The sequence below is a fragment of the Takifugu flavidus genome, chromosome 3, assembly GCF_003711565.1.
Source record: "Takifugu flavidus isolate HTHZ2018 chromosome 3, ASM371156v2, whole genome shotgun sequence".
Classification (NCBI taxonomy): domain Eukaryota; kingdom Metazoa; phylum Chordata; class Actinopteri; order Tetraodontiformes; family Tetraodontidae; genus Takifugu; species Takifugu flavidus.
In genome coordinates this window covers 13,303,938-13,320,133 of record NC_079522.1, presented here as the reverse complement: position 1 = coordinate 13,320,133, position 16,196 = coordinate 13,303,938, and the positions used below count along the sequence as shown (strand labels likewise).

Here is a 16,196-nt window from a genome sequence, read left to right as displayed (position 1 = left end):
GTGCTACTGTGTCATCACGATGGCCAGTGACCCGGGGGCCGTGCAGCACTGCAAGGGACTATTGAAGGATTCTTTCTGATGACGTTTAGACAGTGGGAAAAATTGGCAGTGTTTAATTTTCACCCTTTTACCTGGGTCTCAGATCAGTTGTGTTGGTGCAGGACTAATGCAGTCGGAGCAAACAACTACCAGAAACTCTAATATTGGCATGTTCACATATCCAAAAATAACAATTATTTTCATATAATTTCCATCAATAAGCTGTTTTCTTGTTTCTGTTATTTCCATTATTATGTATAATTATAAAAATCAATTACTTTCAAGTCATTTTTTAATAGTAGTGACAAAGTTAAATGATTAACAAATTGCAGAAAAAAGCTACATTGCTTTCGCTAATCATTAGCAACGAGCTAACCTTTTAGGCAGGATGATTGAGCATTATCACCACTACACATAACAATAATAAGGGACTCATTTCAAATAATAAATTCAGATATTTTATTTTACAAAGCCATCATCATGTCAAATCTTCAACACACAAAATCAGGGACACACTTTGTCAGAAAGCATAATTATGTACAGTTGCGTCACAAGTACCGGTAGTCTAAATCACATTTGCTTGAATCTTCACATTATGACATACATTCTTTCATGTAAAAACTGAAAAGTTCTCTGGCAGACGCAGAGCGACGCGCCCGCTCTCCCACAGATGATGTTCGGACATTTGAAGCCGTGCATTTCCTTTCCAAAGCCTTTGCCTTCGTAGGACTCCAGAGCGGCTCTCATGCAAAGCACCTCAGTAGGAAGTGAGTCATGTGGGTGTAGACGTGTTGATAAGCAGAGTCGGACAGCGCATGATCCTTGTCTGTGTACCACTGACGGCAGAAGGGTAAAAATAGGAGTGCATCTTCACGCACATGTACTGTCTTATCAGATCAAACTGTAAAAAGCGATTTTACAGACGTCTTACCATCGCTTCAAAGTCCACCTGCTCCTCCACCAGTGCCTCGGAGATCTCAGCTGCTTGTTGGAAGTGCACATTATCTACGAAACAGTTGGGAAAACGTTTAATAACGCAACGTTGAAATACTGTTACTGTTGGCCCACGTTAGAAAACTCACCATCGGCTGTTCCGTGTACTAAGAGATACTTGACTGAATGGAAATTCTTGGCCCTCTCCGTCACTGTGGAGTTCTGCACACAATTTGTGTTTAGAGTCGCCGAAATAGGTTTTACCCAGGCAAAAGACAAGCAGCTTCTCTACAGGTGTGAAACTTACGCTGTAGCCGAGAGAGTTCTCCGAAGGCTCCATCATGTAGCGCTCTGTGTAGATGCTATCTGCAATAAAGGCCCCATAATTACACACACACTACATTAGACCTAGAAACATTCTTGCAATGAAGATGGTGGAAATTACCATAATAGACCCATTTAGAGACGGGTGCGACTGCCATTCCACACGTGAAGACTCCGCTTCCAGACCCTAATGCCATTGACGTCACGTAGCCGCCATAAGACTGTGAGACACACGCAGGGCTTTAGTGTCCCTAACCTTTGAGTAAAGACCAATTGCACTGACAGTGGGGTTAAATATTAACTTGTTTCAGACATTTACTGCACTTCCAGCAACAAAATACCACACGTGACAGGAATTTTGTGTGCTTTCACTCTTCCCTCTGGTTCTTAACAACGTACCCAGCCCCAGATAGCAACTCTGTCTTTGTCGACGAAGCCCAGCTCGATAAATTTCCTAAACACAAAAAGAACTCAGTCAAGGTCCTTCCAAACCACTCAGTGATGCTGAAAGGCATTTCCTGTCAAGGTTTCCAGGACTTTCCAGGCACAAAGTAGCCAGAACCGGTTCTGTCAAGCTGTTCTGGGTGCTGTTGACTGAACTAACCCGTTGTCACTTTACTTACCTGGCTGCTGCTATCTGATCTTCCACCTCATAGGTTCCCAGACGTTTGTAGATGGAGTGCATTAACTTGTCGCCTTGGTAACCGCTTCCCCTTCCATCGAAGCTGGCAACAATGATTTTCTCAGTGCTGGCGAGGTAGGTGGCCCAGCTCACCTGGTATACGAAATGTACCTCCTGACTGCACGGCCCGCCATATCTGCAGGACCAAATTCATCAAAGTATTTATGCACAGTTTAAAAAAAACAGAATATTTTTACTGGATGGATGATTTCAAATAACGTACACATCTATGAGTAAAGGATACTTCTTGGACTTATCAAATCCAGGAGGTAGAACCAACTTGTACCACAGTTCTGTCAGGAACAGAGACAGATGTAGATAGAAACATGTTTTAATGGTGGAAAGATACAGAAAGAGAATGTTTCATGTTCTTTGTCTGCTATAGTGGGATATGACCGCTCCCTTGGCAACCACATTGTGGACCATATGCTAAAGGGAATGGCTAGTTTAGCTCTGACATCATTGGTGTGCTGGCCCAGTATCAGCAGAAGCTAATGTAAATAACTATGGAATATCTTCTGTCGTGGGTTCGGCTTATAAAAACGTCTACTTACTGTATCCGTGAAGATCGAAGGTGTCCCTCAATACTGTGGGCATTTCAATACCAGCTATTAGGCTGCTGAACCTGTCGTTGTTCTCCAAAACAAGATCAGGTTCACCTCCATTATCAATAGTATTCACGAGAGAATAGTAAGGTATTCCGGGACCTGTCGTGTACAATGGAAGACAAATGAGGACAGTTCTTAATTTTAATGTGCTGTGTGAAGAGAAATGAAGCAGAGATGTCAGGGACTGACCTCTGCAGCTCAGGAGGTAGAAGGAGGCATTGTGGCTGAGCAGGGCCGAGTTATACTGACATCTTTCCTCATTTACTGAGCAGGTGAGACAGGTCTTTTTCAAGTCTTTGGACAACCTGAGGCGTGTGAGCACAGACACGATCACGTTCGTGCTCTTTCAGATTTAAAGGCTAAACATTCGAGCGACAGCCTCACTTGTAAACGTTCCTTCCCCCTGGCCTGTCACCATCTTCGTTACTTGAATAATAGCTGCAGAATGAGGTTGTACAGTAGTAATGAATTAGTAAAGAAATGCGTTCATTTGCTCTTCATGAAGGTGAGCTATTAGCTTACACGCTGTCCTCGGTTACTTTTAGGATGTCGACGACCTCCCACGGTCCAGAGGTCACGGGTGTAGCCGTGCCCTGCAGGGACAAGCCAGCACAGATCATGCGTGTGTGTGTGTGTCAGAGCGGTGGATACACACTGCTGTCCCGGTGAATAAACCCACATTGACCACGTGATGGAGGTGTTTGTACCCAGAGGAGTCACTCATCACAAGGTAATAGCTCTCCCCGCCTGGGACGAAGACTGGTTCCGCTGGAGAGAACTGTGGACGTGGGTTTGGTTACACAAGATGTGAAGAGGAAATAAAGCGGCGTGTGAAATGGCGTTTCTGTGCCTCACTGCAGTCATTTTGTAAGCTCTCTTTACATTAACACGTGTCTATAAGGACTTAGAGAATGTGCCATACTCACCCGCCCAATCCACCCACTTTGACTGTTAACTTCCAGATGCTGAAAAAGAAACAGATACTTTTTGGTTTACGTTAATCCTTATGATGGCGTAGCAGTTCTTGTGTAAGCGTGCACGTGGCTAAAGAAGGTTCACAGGTAGCAGCTGCTGGTGCCTCAATAACCACATGATTTCACCTCAGCAGGATTCCAGTGGGATCCATCAAAGCTGTAGATCTGTAGGATGAGGTGTTGTTGTACTCTCTTCAGCCACTGAACAGCGATGCGCTCATCCGTCACCCAGGTGACAGAAGCCAAGTAGTGTTCACTGAGAGTGAGAATAAAGAGCGATGGAATTTCCTACTGTGTGCCTGGTTTCCATCTACGGCGCCCGGATAGAAGCTGATAAAACATATTAACAGAAGCTGCTTCGTTACCTCAAGCGGAATGGGGCTGGAACAACAACCTCAGAAACACGCGTTGTGTTATCAGTATCCACAATGAAGAGTTTTACAACAGGATTGGGAGTGCCCGGCTGCACATAAACAGGAAAATACATCAGATAATACAAATTACACCACTCATTATAGCCGTGATAAAAACTAATAAAACAATAGAAATGCACGCTTGTCACGGTCAAGTAACCAGTGACTGGATGTTCTACCTTCGGATAGGGAATGGAAACAGTGGTGGGGTACTGGGACTCCCCAAACCAGGTGTACTCGATGTGATGGACCTCGGTGTCATTGGACTCAATGTAAGCCACATGCTTCCCTCCAGGTGACCACCAGAACCCCTGGCCCGATGAGAACATCTCCTCTGGAAGGAGGGCAGGTGTGAAGGTAAATGCTGATGTTGACAGCTTTTACACCACAATACTCCACTCACCTTCATACACCCAGTCTGGGACCCCATTAAAAATCAGGTTTTCCATGCCTGTGTCGGTGACCTGTTGTGGTGGAGCTGTAGGACTGCTCTTAACATACACATCGTTATTCCACACAAATGCCTGAAAACAGAGTGAGAGGCTGTCATCTGGAATCGCCGCCTCAAAGATCGTTTGGTACCAGATCGGTTCTCAGTCCAGGTTTTACCATTTTGTTCCCCACCGGGGCCCAAGCAAAGTACTGGACTTCATCAGGAATGTCTGGCATGAGGAATTTGCTAAAGCAAAGGTACAGAGTTCAAGGTTAAAGGCAAACACATCTCCTTTTCTTTGCAAAATCCAAACGCAGAGTTTGTAGGTTGTAGGTGACTAAAAGCAACTTTGAGGCACAAAAATGAGGAAAGCAGCGGCACTTACTTGGATTCTCTGTCGTAAAGTGAGTATGTAGCCGTGAAAGAATGCCTCCACAGCTAATGAGGGACAACAATCGAAACGTTACAGGACACGGTGGCAGAATCTTTTGCATGAAAGTGAAAAGAAAGTACCTTGGAATAGTTGCTCATGAATGCCACATATCTGCGATCAGCAGACAGCTGGTAGTCATCGGCCTCTTTTTCTCCCTGTGGGGGGTGGGGGGGGAAGCAAATCTGTCACCCACAGCCACACCGATTTGGGAGCTTTTGTTGTCTTCAGGCTGAGCTCGTGCTCCATATTACTGAATGAAACCTTACAAACTTGTCTTTGCTCAGGAACTCTGTGGAATTCTTGGCAAGAACATTGTGCAAGAAGACAGAACCCTGGGATTTCCTCAGATACTCGAAATCTGTGGAGAAGGATGAGAAAAGCATCTGTGAGATCTGGCAACATTATCTCAATGCTAAAGTGGAACTGCCACACCCGTGGGCTCACGTACCAACAGCTCGCTTTACACACACTGTGGTGCCAAAGAGCCTGGATACAATTAAAATCTGCAGTTGGTCTAATTCTGTTGACTGTTTACCTTACGACTTGTCCTTCAGGTTTAGAGTAATCATCACAGGTTAACTGGAGAAGGTGGAATCATTTCCTGGGCTTGCAGAGCCCTGTTTTTATTTATTTATTTATTTATTTTTGGCCCATCTGCACCTTATCAAACCCCTGCCATGTGTTTTGTGTGGTTATTACATTATTAAATCATCCCCCTACATATCTATGAGCAGCATTGGGGTTTCAATAAAAGTGAGAGAGTAGTGACGCAGAATGCAGAGGAGTTTCTCGGTGCATCTTGAAGATCAAGCAACATCCTGCCCTGTTAGGGTTTCACTCTGACCTGATATCCACTTCAGGCTGTAGGACGTCGGCTTCAGGGAGGCGTTGAAGACGTCCTGCAGCCTAAAATATGTCCCGCTGTCCACGCTCTTGTCCTCTGAAACACACGAAACGCAAGGAAACGTGCAATCTGTCAAAGGAGTAAAGGGCGGTGATGGGGTCATCTTGAACATATGATGACACGCCGGGCAGCGCGTGTAACTGGAAAAGTCAGTCGTGTGAGATTGTTATGTAATGCAGCAAATACACCACATAACCAAAAATATTCGATTAAAATGGACGTTATCAGCCGATCGTGCGCAATGACGCGTGCGTCCTCGTCTTTCCGGACGCCTTCATCTTTGAAAGAGAGAAGAATGAAGGGAATTTGAAGGGAATAACTGACTCACCGTTCAAAAATATCACCGTAGGTACCGTTATCAGCACAACGACCACAGCAACCCCGAATACCCCCAGGAGCACCTTCGCAATGGACACCTGCCCGAGATGAGAAGTGCCAAAAGTTGAAGACCCTGCACCCAAAGTGACGCCGGCAGGTAAGCGCAAACAAGCCCCCACAAACCATTGTTTTCTGCGCGTATCCGAAGTGCGTAACCAAAGTTCTTCAGCAGTGCAGCAACTTCGACCCAGCCGCCGGCGCCGACTCCACCAAAGTTGTGAAGACAGCGGTTTGGCAGTTCTCTATTATCTAAGTTTCAAAGGTGGGACAATAATTGTCCGGCGGAGTAAAGTTCGTCTCACACATTGAGTGCTGCTCCAGCTGTTTCCAGCGTAGTGCCTGCTGGCTGCTTTATTTACAGACATTCATTCATACTTTAACACGACAGTGAAGGTCCTCCTTATGGTAGTGTTTCAACCCCAGCACCCGCAGATGTAGAGGATTACACGCAGAAATGTTCCTAAAAGTAAAACCAAACCAAAAAGTCCGTTAACAGAAGTTAATGATTTATGTTTTTCAGTGCATCATTTCAAGATAAAGCTGTTTAACTTGTTGCAAATTGTTAAACTAGTTTTTGTGCTCTCCAGAAAGGAGAGAGTTGAGGACAGAGGGTCTGAGTCGCCCCTGGTGGGAGGCTGCGATAAGAGAGCAGTTTACATGGGTTTCAATCTGCGAGAGATGCAAATAGTGCTGTGCACAAATGAAACAGCTGCAATGCCCCTTTTTGTGCAGAATGAGTGTTTTTACATAAACACCTTGTGTCACATTGTTGGCAAATCTGTGTATCTGTTAAAAAAAAAAGTACAGCCAGCCAAGGAAACTCTGACCATCCGGGGAAACAGAACAATCATTTAGTAGATCAGATTTACGCCATGACCCTATCATACAAACACAAAAACAATACAAAGAATACAAGCACTGACACAACTTGGACACTGAACAAAACAAACAAGTTTGAGTGTCAGTGTGCTGACTTTAGCATTTACTTTGCCTAAAGATCAAATCAATGTCACTCCGTGTTGCAGTGACTGTTGAAGTTTTTTCTGTTTGTTCATACAATAAGTGCTAAGCAGTCACAGTAAAAAGCCTGTTAAAAGCTTAACAAATACAAGACTGTGCCTTTATGGAGAAGAGTCATCATATTCCGCACTTGTTACCCTCCCTCCGGACATCCGCAGCAAATAAACACGCAGGAGATGTTTCCGCTTATCTGGCCTGGTTTGTTTGAAGAGCATCACTTCTATGTGTTTCTGACACTATCATCAGTTATAGTGTCACTTTGAACACCTCTCTTCTTATTGGGTAAGGGATGTTCTGTACACCGAAGGGTTTTTAGGTGCATATATAGAGGCATATATATAGAGAGGTGTATATACAGTCTTTCTGGGTCTACATTTTTAAAAAATATTAATTATTATTATTATGTTCAAGGAAATAAAGAGGAATCAATGATTATTATCATTTTGTAGTCAGGATTTTATTAAATGCTTGAGAGAAACTGCTCAGCACAATTCTAGAAGTTCATTTAAACTAATGTAAAACCAAGATACTGCTGAAATGACAAAGAATTTGGGGTTTGGCCTTTCATTAAATGACATTAATGGGTATATTTTTGTCTCTTCTCTTCAAAAATGCAGATCAATAGTTTTGTTGCATAATAATGTAAACTAGTGAGGAGCCAAACCTCTTTTGTAATTCTCCTCTGTTAAACTCTCCTGTGTTTATTTGCAGAAATAAACATGGACCTGGACCGCAGGCTTGCATTTCAGCAGAGTGTGTTCTTGGCTTGAGAAGTAGAGGCATTCAAGTTGGGAAATCATTGGACAGCTGACAGGAAATCACTGGAGATAGAAATGGCGAGGTCAGTGAAGTTTGTCTGAAATGGCTGCACTCTCCTCATTGAGTACATGCGCTCTGAAAACTCTTCCAAACTCAAACCAATATGTAGAGATTACAAAACAGATGCTGAGCAATGGTATTCAAATGTAAACAGGTCATGTCATCTTGTCACGTGTCTTACTTCTACATCACACATATTGAACGTGTTTGCTTCCATATCTGCCAGTAATTTTGCTCTAATGATTAACTCCTCCAACAGTGTGTATTTCACTAAAATGTCACTCCACTTGAATGCTTCATTAACTCTGTGGCCAGAAAATCAGCCCCTCCCAGTCCAGATGGTTTGAGCATTGAGCAAGAACAATTTTCCACAGGAACTCGAAGCATTCTCTGAATTCACCACTGGCTTCCTTTATCACTTATTTACTTATAGTAACAGTTCAATACCTCATAGTCTCGCTAATTGTGAAATAGCTGTGTCATCTTTTTCTGTTACATAAATAAAGCAGATGACTGAGAAGAAATCGAAACCGATAGCAGCCTAGATTTGTTTCTAATTTGGGCACTGTATATTCTCTACGTCCGTCATTTCTGTATATTAATATACAAGCAAAACACGATGCTGCCTATGTTTACAAGTTGACTGTGCGCTCTTCTAACAATTATTGGTTCCCAGAACGTTCCACTAACACTAGCCTTTGGTAGTATTAACATTTCCTGATGGTTCCCTGAGGTTCCTCCACCTATAGAAAAAGATAAAGGCAAACGCCCTAAACGCCATCTAGTGTTAAGTGATATGTTTGCAGGAGCCAAACATTTTCTTAAAAAAGAAGAAAAGGCCACAGAAATAAGTCAAGCGAAGAACGACAGAGACAAGTTGTAGAACAGTATAATTTTAATCTAGTAATGATAAAAACATTGAATTACTCAGTTTTAAGTTCACAGGATGTCAGGACATTCACGATCATCACGGGAACAGTACGCAAGGACATTTTTTAGTGAGAGGTTAATTTACGGTCTGGAAAATAGAGTTTAAAAAATGTTTTATTAGTAAAGCTTAGCTAAAACAATACATTTGAGCAAATGTTAAAGGTATTTCACTAACAGTATTTTTTAAGTGATTCGCTTTTGTATTTCTATAAGTTGACTTTTTTAAAAAAAATTTCATCCTGAAAATATTTACGGAGTCTGTAAATGCCTCACACAAGAGCGGGGTGACAAGAGATGGGCGGGTCTTCTTTTACTACTCCTCCATCATTTGTCCGCTGTGCAATCAATCAAATCGGTTCCGGCATCTTCGGGCGCCCGGAAATTACGTAGAGGCTGTTGGAGCTAATCGGAAGTCACAATCGTTGAACACGGCGTTCCGCGTCAATCCTCTTTAGAGATATTTTAGGTTGTTATTTTTTTGTTGTTGTTCCAGTTTATTGTCTTCTATCAAATGGCTTATCCCGGCTACGGTGGCGTGAGTACATTTTATGTAACTGCTTTTTTACAGTGTCAGACGAGCTAGTCATGTTAGCTGCAAAAGCTCGCGTGTTCAAAGGTTGAACGTGATAATAGTCGCCTCCTATTTGTATAAATGTCTTTATTTTTCATACTGCATACTTTCATACTCAACCATTCTTGAATGGTTTAGTTGTATTTGAAATAAAACCAAATGTCGCCGCCTACTTTATTGGGGAATCGACATATGCTCGGTCTTCCGGGATTATGGTTGAGTTCAAAAACGATTTCTCTTTGCCGTCCGGGAGTTTAAAAAGTCGATTAGAGAGACCGTTAAATTATTCCAGATTAGACAAATACAATTTTGTTCGTTGGTTCCATTTATTAGAAGAAAATAACAAAGACGTGGTTGACGTGAACGGCCAAACGAACCCAGGTGTCCCTCATTAACTCAAGGTTCGGGTTGGTTTCTTTTCTGGCAACAACAGGCAGCTAATTGGTAAAATGGCCTTAATTAATACTGATAGAAAACCAACGTAACATAACATTTTACATTTGTTTATTCACTTCATGAAAAGTGTCAAACGAAATATATCTATACATCGTTTGTATTCATCCCTGTGTTTAAAGGCGGTCTTTGTTTTACGGGTGTAGTTTGTGACAAATGACAGTTTATGATGTATCAAAGTTCCATGTGATAATCTTGGACACTGTCGGCGTGACTCAGCAGGGCTGAACAGAGTCTTGCCTTGAGGTGGTGTTTGAAGTATTAATTCCATGATTTATACTGTGTTGCAGTATGGAGGTCCCATGCCAGGGGGTCCCATGCCAGGGGGTCCCACGCCAGGTATGCCAGGCATGCCGGGGATGCCACCTCAAGGGATGCCAGGAGGTCCCATGGGTGGTCCCATGCCTGGACCCATGGGTGGACCGATGGGAGGCGCTCCACCCCAAGGGGGATATGGGTCTTATGGCGGTTACCCAGGTGCCTATGGTACTGCCGCTCCTGCTGCCAATGACCCAATGTGGGGTTACTTTACAGCCATAGCAGGCCAGGTTAGTCTGACTAAACTGAGCTCTTGTGAATCAGGATGAAGCCTCAGACACATGCCCCCCCCCCCCCCACACCCAAAAGAAGAGCCATATGGATTTTTTTTTTTAAAATGTGCTGAAATGTTAGAGTATTTACATGTTCCTCATTTTGAACTTGATCAATGGCTTGAAAAAATGTAGGTCAGAGTGTACAAACATGTGTACAAAATTCCTGTCACAGTGGTCACACTGACAGACTCATTCATCTGGAAGTTACTCAGCCCTCCTGATACAAAAGGTCTCTATAGTCCATGTGTGGACACCTAAAACACCCATCAGCATTGCTCCTCAGCCCAAATAATGATCTGCCCTTGCTATTGCTTTTATACAGTCTTAAAGTTTTTTTTTTATTGCCGCTGAAAATCAGGTTTTCACTCAGTTGGTGTGACAGTTGGCTTTATTGCCTTTTCCATCTCTCCCCACTGAACTGCCTGATCTCCGTTATTCATCCGAGAGCCCCGCAGGCTGACTGACTTGTTTTGTGCAGGATGGTGAGGTGGATGCTGAAGAGCTCCAGAGGTGTCTGACCCAGTCTGGCTTCACTGGCAGCTACACTCGTAAGTTCACCGCCGCTCGCTCCTGAGGTAAACATCGTCCACTACGTGGGTCTGTCAGGATCAATGACGGGCTCGGCTCCATCTTTATTGTTTACAAATGTAGTTATTATGTGTTTGCAAAGGGCCGATTGTTAGACCTCCTAAATTAAGCCTGGAACTTGAATTGCCCATTGACCTCATCTGCAACGTACGGGTGTGTGTTGCACTGAAGGTGAAACAAAAGAAACTTCCTCTATAGAAAGAGGATGTTGGAACAAACATTGGTGCAACAGGTGGTTGGAAATTCCAGTGGGGGAGAAGTGAAAAATGTCATCTGACTGAATGAGAATCAAGAGTTCTGATGGTGATGGAGACGGTTTATGTTTAAGTGCAGTCCTGTTGAAGCTCAGACAGGTTGGTTGTGAAGCAAAGAGCCTCGGTTCTTCCTTCGTGCTCTTAATTATTGGCATAAATGAGGCGGGGGAGGGGAGGTCTTTTGTGGTTGCTGGAGTTCCACAGAACAGATGTATTTATTTCACTTCCGCTTTACTTTCACCAGTTGCATCTTTGTGGTGTCGAACTCGGTGTTGCGATCTGCCGTGATCGTGGGGCTTGTTTTGTCCCCCTAAATTCCCCCTGAATTCTCTCCGTGGTAAAAGCAGCGTGGAGAAAAGGATGTTAGTAACTGGCCCTGGTGTGGCAAGTTAGAACAGTGCAGATATTTTCATCTTGAATAACCCCACTAATCTTTTCTTCCTCTTCTTCACAGCCTTCAGCCTGGAGACATGCAGGATCATGATTGCAATGCTAGACGTATCCATTAAAAGCTTTGGTGCACTCATTCACGCTGTCCCACGTGTTCACACTTGAACCTGTGGCGCTCTGCACTCTCCCACTGTTGAACCTTAACCAGTCGTCCACCAGAGGGACCACACGGGCAAGATGGGCTTCAACGAGTTCAAGGAGCTGTTCGCAGCTCTGAACGGCTGGAAGCAGAACTTCATGATGTTCGACCAGGACCGGAGCGGAACGGTGGAGCCTCATGAGATGAGCCAGGCAATTAACAGCATGGGTGAGACGGAGCAGTGACACCTGCTCATTGCTTTGGTTAATTAGACCTTCTAGAACAGGGGTGGGCACCGAGGGCCGTGTCCAAGCCAGCCTTTCTGTCCTACAGGTAAACCCTTTCACCTGGGGTTCCATTTACCTTGGTGAAGGCGGTTTCTCCCTGGTAGGATGCAAAACCTGGCTGGATTCCCGCCTTCGTGGATTGGACTTGCCCATCAGAGGAGGTCAAATCCATTCCTCGAGGGTTGAATTCAAGCCGGGATTTACATCCTACCAGGCAGGAAATGCTTTCACCAAGGTAAATGGAACCCCAGGTGAACGTATTTACCTGTAGGACAGAACGTCTGGCTTGGACACGGCCCTCGGTGCCCACCCCTGGCCTAGAGCTCCACTCTCATGCTAATGTTACTGGCTATCCAGGACTCGCTTAGATGGAAATAACGATTGGAAAATGGTGGTAACATGATTTTACTGCTCTAACATGTACAGTATTTTCCCCAAAATATCACAATTATCAATATTTGGTTTGTCAAATGAAATGATCATTTATCTGGCTATTTCTTACTTCATGGAAGTGAATTGACTTCTTTTCTCCGCTGCGTCAGGCTACCGTGTCAGTCCTCCGGCTCTGAACGTCATCATCAAGCGCTACAACAGAGGAGGGAGAATCTACTTCGATGATTATGTGGCCTGTTGTGTTAAACTGCGATCTCTCACAGGTAATCCAGCCGCCCCAGATTAGGGATGCACTGATTAACGATGGTAAAATCCCCAATAGTTGCTGTTGCTTTAGTTTAATTGTGGGGTTTTTTATGTCTTTGTGACACTTATTTGGAGCTCTGTCACTATGTGTTGGACAGGTTTTTAAAATCTTGAATACAAACTTAAAGGTAATTTAACTACACTAGAATTATTAATTCTTTCCATCTTAAATTATTTGGATTTGTCTTCATTTAACTGTAAACTTGCACTGTTTGCTGTGCTACGGACCCAGTAATGGAGTCTAAATGGCAGATCTGATTTGAGCGAGCTGCTCAGTGCCACATCCTCAAGCGTCGCTCCCTCAGACGCAGGTGTGCACGGGCAGTTTGCAGCCGCTGGCCTCTAAAAACACGGCAGAAGGCACCACCCAAACCCCCCCCACCGTTATTTTATTCAGTCTTTCCAAAAATCAAACTTGGCTAAATGAATGCAATACTGTGAACATAACCATATCACCGCTCTCATATCATTGCATCCCTCCCTCGGAGGTGCTGATCTTTGCTCTTCTGTCACAGAAAACTTCAGGCAGAGGGACACCATGCATCAGGGATCTGTCAACTTCCAGTATGATGATGTAAGAGCAGCTGTGTTCCTTTTAGCGTTGCCCGCTCTGCCACATGGGTTTAGATCAAAGCACCTTTGGACCATTAGATCTACATATGGAAGCACACATGTGTAAACTGCACCAAACTGTTTTGGTTCTGCTTTTTTAAACTGACCTCTCTTTGTCTGGACAGTTCATCCTCTGCACAATGGCGATCTGAGTGCCGCCAGATCCCCCCCACAGGGTCAGGCTGCTAACCCCAACCCACCGGAGGGTGGCGAAAGACCGTGTTGCAGGACTGCAAAGTGAGGCCCCTGTGTTAAACTGAGGCGCCGCCACAGGAAAGTACTCATTGCTTGTAATGCTTTTTGTGATGCTTTGTGTACAAAGGGACGCACCTTCCACATATATATAATTATCCAGTATGTAACCATGTAACAGACGACGGCTACCGTTAAACAAAGAATTTAGTCCCGGGTGCATCGGCCACTGAATTGTGCCATTGAATATGGTCAATAAGCTAACTCAGACATCAGTGTCAGTCATAGATCAGTCAATCTCTTAGCTGCCCTTAATGCCAGTGGAATCTAACCGATTGTGCCATTATAATCTCTGAATGTATTCACTAATCATATAGATGTAGGGTTTGACGACTGCATTGAACCGTTTAGTTAACGCTTGTACTTATTCATGTGTATTTCAGTAGAGAGCTCCAACAGATTTTAACTCACCAACAAACCAAATGGACTGATCTTACCAGATATTTGGAATTTTGTGTAAACTTTGTAGAAAAATTGTGACTCACATTAAACACTTTAATCAGTATACATTCTGTTTATTAATTTTTTACAACGGGAGGTTTTCCCTCCCCAGATTATTTACATTTCCTTTAAATGTCTTTAAGAACGTAAACATTCAAATGAGCTGTTAAGTGTTGCATTGTATAAAATACGGTGGCAAACATTTAAAAAAAGCATAAAAAGAACGAAACGGCACAAGATTTCAAAAGTGACATTGTTATCCAGTACAGCAAGTTTTTTTTGTTTTTTTCTTCTAAACTGTGCAAAAGTTTGCAAATCCCACTAAAGGTTCCGCACGCTCTTGTACGAGTTAGGCTTTAGCAACTTTTGTTCTACATCTATGCTTGAGAAAGAAACGAAACACCCGGGAAATGCTTGAACCGCCCTCTTGGCTCCTAAAATTGTATGAAACGCGAGCTGCTTCACGCTAACTACCCACCCGGCTCCGACGGTGCTTCAGAACCTTTAAAGTGTCTCTGACGTCTTGCTACATCGAGAGGCTATGCGTTGCATTCGTCGTCTTCTGCAGTAGTCGCTCCATCAGGCCGTTTGTTTTCGTAACCAATAAGGTACATAGAAAAATAATAGCAAATAAAATACTTTATTTTAGAAAAATATGTCTAACTGTTATTTCTAGAAATGTGCTGGCTTCATGTCGCGCACAGCTGTTTGAGACGTGTGACGTCAGTCTCTATGCAATATATGAGCTTGTGTTAGATTCCAGTTAGAAAAGGAGTCATGCAGGCAACTTTATAAGCGTAGAGTACATGTGAGGGGGAGAAGCAGGTTGGTTGTCTCATCTGTCAAGGCTAGTGCAGGCGTATAAAGCTAAGGCTACTGAAAGCTGAGCTCTATCCTCAGCTGTGTTTTTTTTTTTTATCTAGTCATGTTATATATTTATCACATAACGGAAGACCTAAAGCATGCGGCCAAACCCTGTTGCCTAGAGCCGATTCCCTCCAGCTGTCTGTCCTGGGGAGTGACTTCCTGTCCAGGAAACATTAGTGCGTGCGACTAAGAGAGGTTGTCCAGGAAAGTCGGATTAAATTTGTTCCTCCTCCATGCTGCTTGTTATAATCGTTATGCAGGGGTACTAATCATTCATTTTGCTGCCCTGACCAGTTAGGTAAGCAGTCATGTTTGTATGAAAGCAGGGATATGCTGCGTCCTGCAGGCTGTGTGATATTAGCGATACTGGGCAGTTTAATCATTATTGCTCTCAAACAACGTCGAGTGTGCATCAGTAACCTGGAGCTCAGCTCTCATCCCTTTGTGCCATTATTGTGAGAGTCTGGCTGCTAGTTTGGAGCTGTGGATAGAAAATATGCTGAAGAAGAGGTTTAGTCCCTGTGGTGAGGCGGGCGAGTGATTGGCAATAGGTGAGAGCTACAGTGGTGTGTGTGTGTGTGTGTGTGAGAGGGGAAATCATGCTCTTGGTAAAGAAAGTGAACATAAGCATGCATCTTTTAGAAAGTGCCCATCAGGTGCTTCATGTTTGGTGGCAGTGCTCTTTTCCACATATGTACACTGTAGGTGACTACACGGGTGTTAGAATATAGCGTATAAATTTATAAACATACATCTGATAGGGGGAGGGGCATTTTTCTAAAGAGGAATGGAAGAAAGTTTGTTTGCCTTTGCATATTCAGTCTCTTTCTTAGACCCTGAGTCGAGCTTGAGAAGACCTCCATTAGGTGTGGGAAGCGTGCAGAGGCCACCTACTTTCCTGGAAGCCCCGGGTCAGAAACTGGCCTGTGGAGTCCCAACATTCCTGAGGTGCTGGGGACGTCGGGTACAGAGGCTTGCCGGCCAGAGGGGAAGCCCGAGGGCTGCTGTTGGTCTGCAGAGTCCTGGTCTGGAAGAGTCTCTGTGTGGACGGGGACTGAGGACGCTTCTTTGGATTTGTTCAGGGCCGATTCGGGGCTCTGAGGAGACGGTGGAGAGAGGCTCGTTCACTCGTTTTGAGAATAATCAGCACATTTGAATGA

The 16,196-nt window shown here is 44.0% G+C and overlaps 3 protein-coding genes across 8 annotated transcripts in view; 1 reads left to right on the top strand and 2 right to left on the bottom strand.

The window, feature by feature from the left end:
- Positions 1–474: 474 nt before the first annotated feature.
- Positions 475–6,552, bottom strand: LOC130522628 (dipeptidyl peptidase 4-like). Its single transcript, XM_057027188.1, has 25 exons — positions 6,245–6,552; positions 6,072–6,159; positions 5,684–5,779; positions 5,106–5,197; positions 4,920–4,994; positions 4,792–4,844; positions 4,583–4,652; positions 4,377–4,497; positions 4,153–4,307; positions 3,926–4,023; positions 3,687–3,816; positions 3,513–3,551; positions 3,266–3,364; positions 3,109–3,179; positions 2,971–3,024; positions 2,776–2,891; positions 2,533–2,685; positions 2,202–2,271; positions 1,920–2,114; positions 1,696–1,750; positions 1,418–1,517; positions 1,280–1,338; positions 1,122–1,194; positions 971–1,044; positions 475–875 (listed from the first exon to the last, which is right to left on the bottom strand). The coding sequence occupies exons 1-25, from the start codon at positions 6,245–6,247 to the stop codon at positions 783–785; spliced, it is 2,232 nt and encodes a 743-aa protein (XP_056883168.1). The 5' UTR covers positions 6,248–6,552; the 3' UTR covers positions 475–782.
- Positions 6,070–14,233, top strand: gca (grancalcin). 2 transcript variants are annotated; one of them, XM_057027193.1, is made up of 9 exons: positions 6,070–6,218; positions 7,853–7,977; positions 10,205–10,462; positions 10,986–11,055; positions 11,804–11,847; positions 11,959–12,106; positions 12,708–12,821; positions 13,380–13,438; positions 13,602–14,233. In XM_057027193.1, exons 2-9 carry the CDS (start codon positions 7,975–7,977, stop codon positions 13,626–13,628), a joined length of 723 nt encoding a protein of 240 aa, XP_056883173.1. In that variant the 5' UTR covers positions 6,070–6,218; positions 7,853–7,974; the 3' UTR covers positions 13,629–14,233. The 2 variants fall into 2 exon arrangements, with proteins under 2 accessions (XP_056883173.1, XP_056883172.1); XM_057027192.1 differs by lacking the exons at positions 6,070–6,218; positions 7,853–7,977 and adding an exon at positions 9,265–9,425.
- kcnh7 (potassium channel, voltage gated eag related subfamily H, member 7) overlaps positions 14,223–16,196 on the bottom strand; it is a 42,118-nt gene continuing 40,144 nt past the window's right edge. For all 5 annotated transcript variants that reach the window (XM_057027182.1, XM_057027178.1, XM_057027179.1 and 2 more), the window contains one exon: positions 14,223–16,133. In XM_057027182.1, the coding sequence (XP_056883162.1) occupies positions 15,927–16,133 (207 nt within the window). In that variant the 3' untranslated portion in view covers positions 14,223–15,926. The remainder of the gene's footprint in view (positions 16,134–16,196) is intronic.

Excerpts from the sequence above, each read along its gene's own strand:
- LOC130522628 (XM_057027188.1), bottom strand. Across the intron at positions 1,518-1,695 it reads GAGTTGCTATCTGGGGCTGG|TCTTATGGCGGCTACGTGAC; the intron begins GTACGTTGTTAA and ends TGTGTCTCACAG. Across the intron at positions 1,195-1,279 it reads AGAACTCTCTCGGCTACAGC|AACTCCACAGTGACGGAGAG; the intron begins GTAAGTTTCACA and ends AATTGTGTGCAG.
- gca (XM_057027192.1), top strand. The coding sequence starts at position 9,402 with ATGGCTTATCCCGGCTACGGTGGC. Across the intron at positions 12,822-13,379 it reads TAAACTGCGATCTCTCACAG|AAAACTTCAGGCAGAGGGAC; the intron begins GTAATCCAGCCG and ends CTTCTGTCACAG. Across the intron at positions 13,439-13,601 it reads TCAACTTCCAGTATGATGAT|TTCATCCTCTGCACAATGGC; the intron begins GTAAGAGCAGCT and ends TTGTCTGGACAG.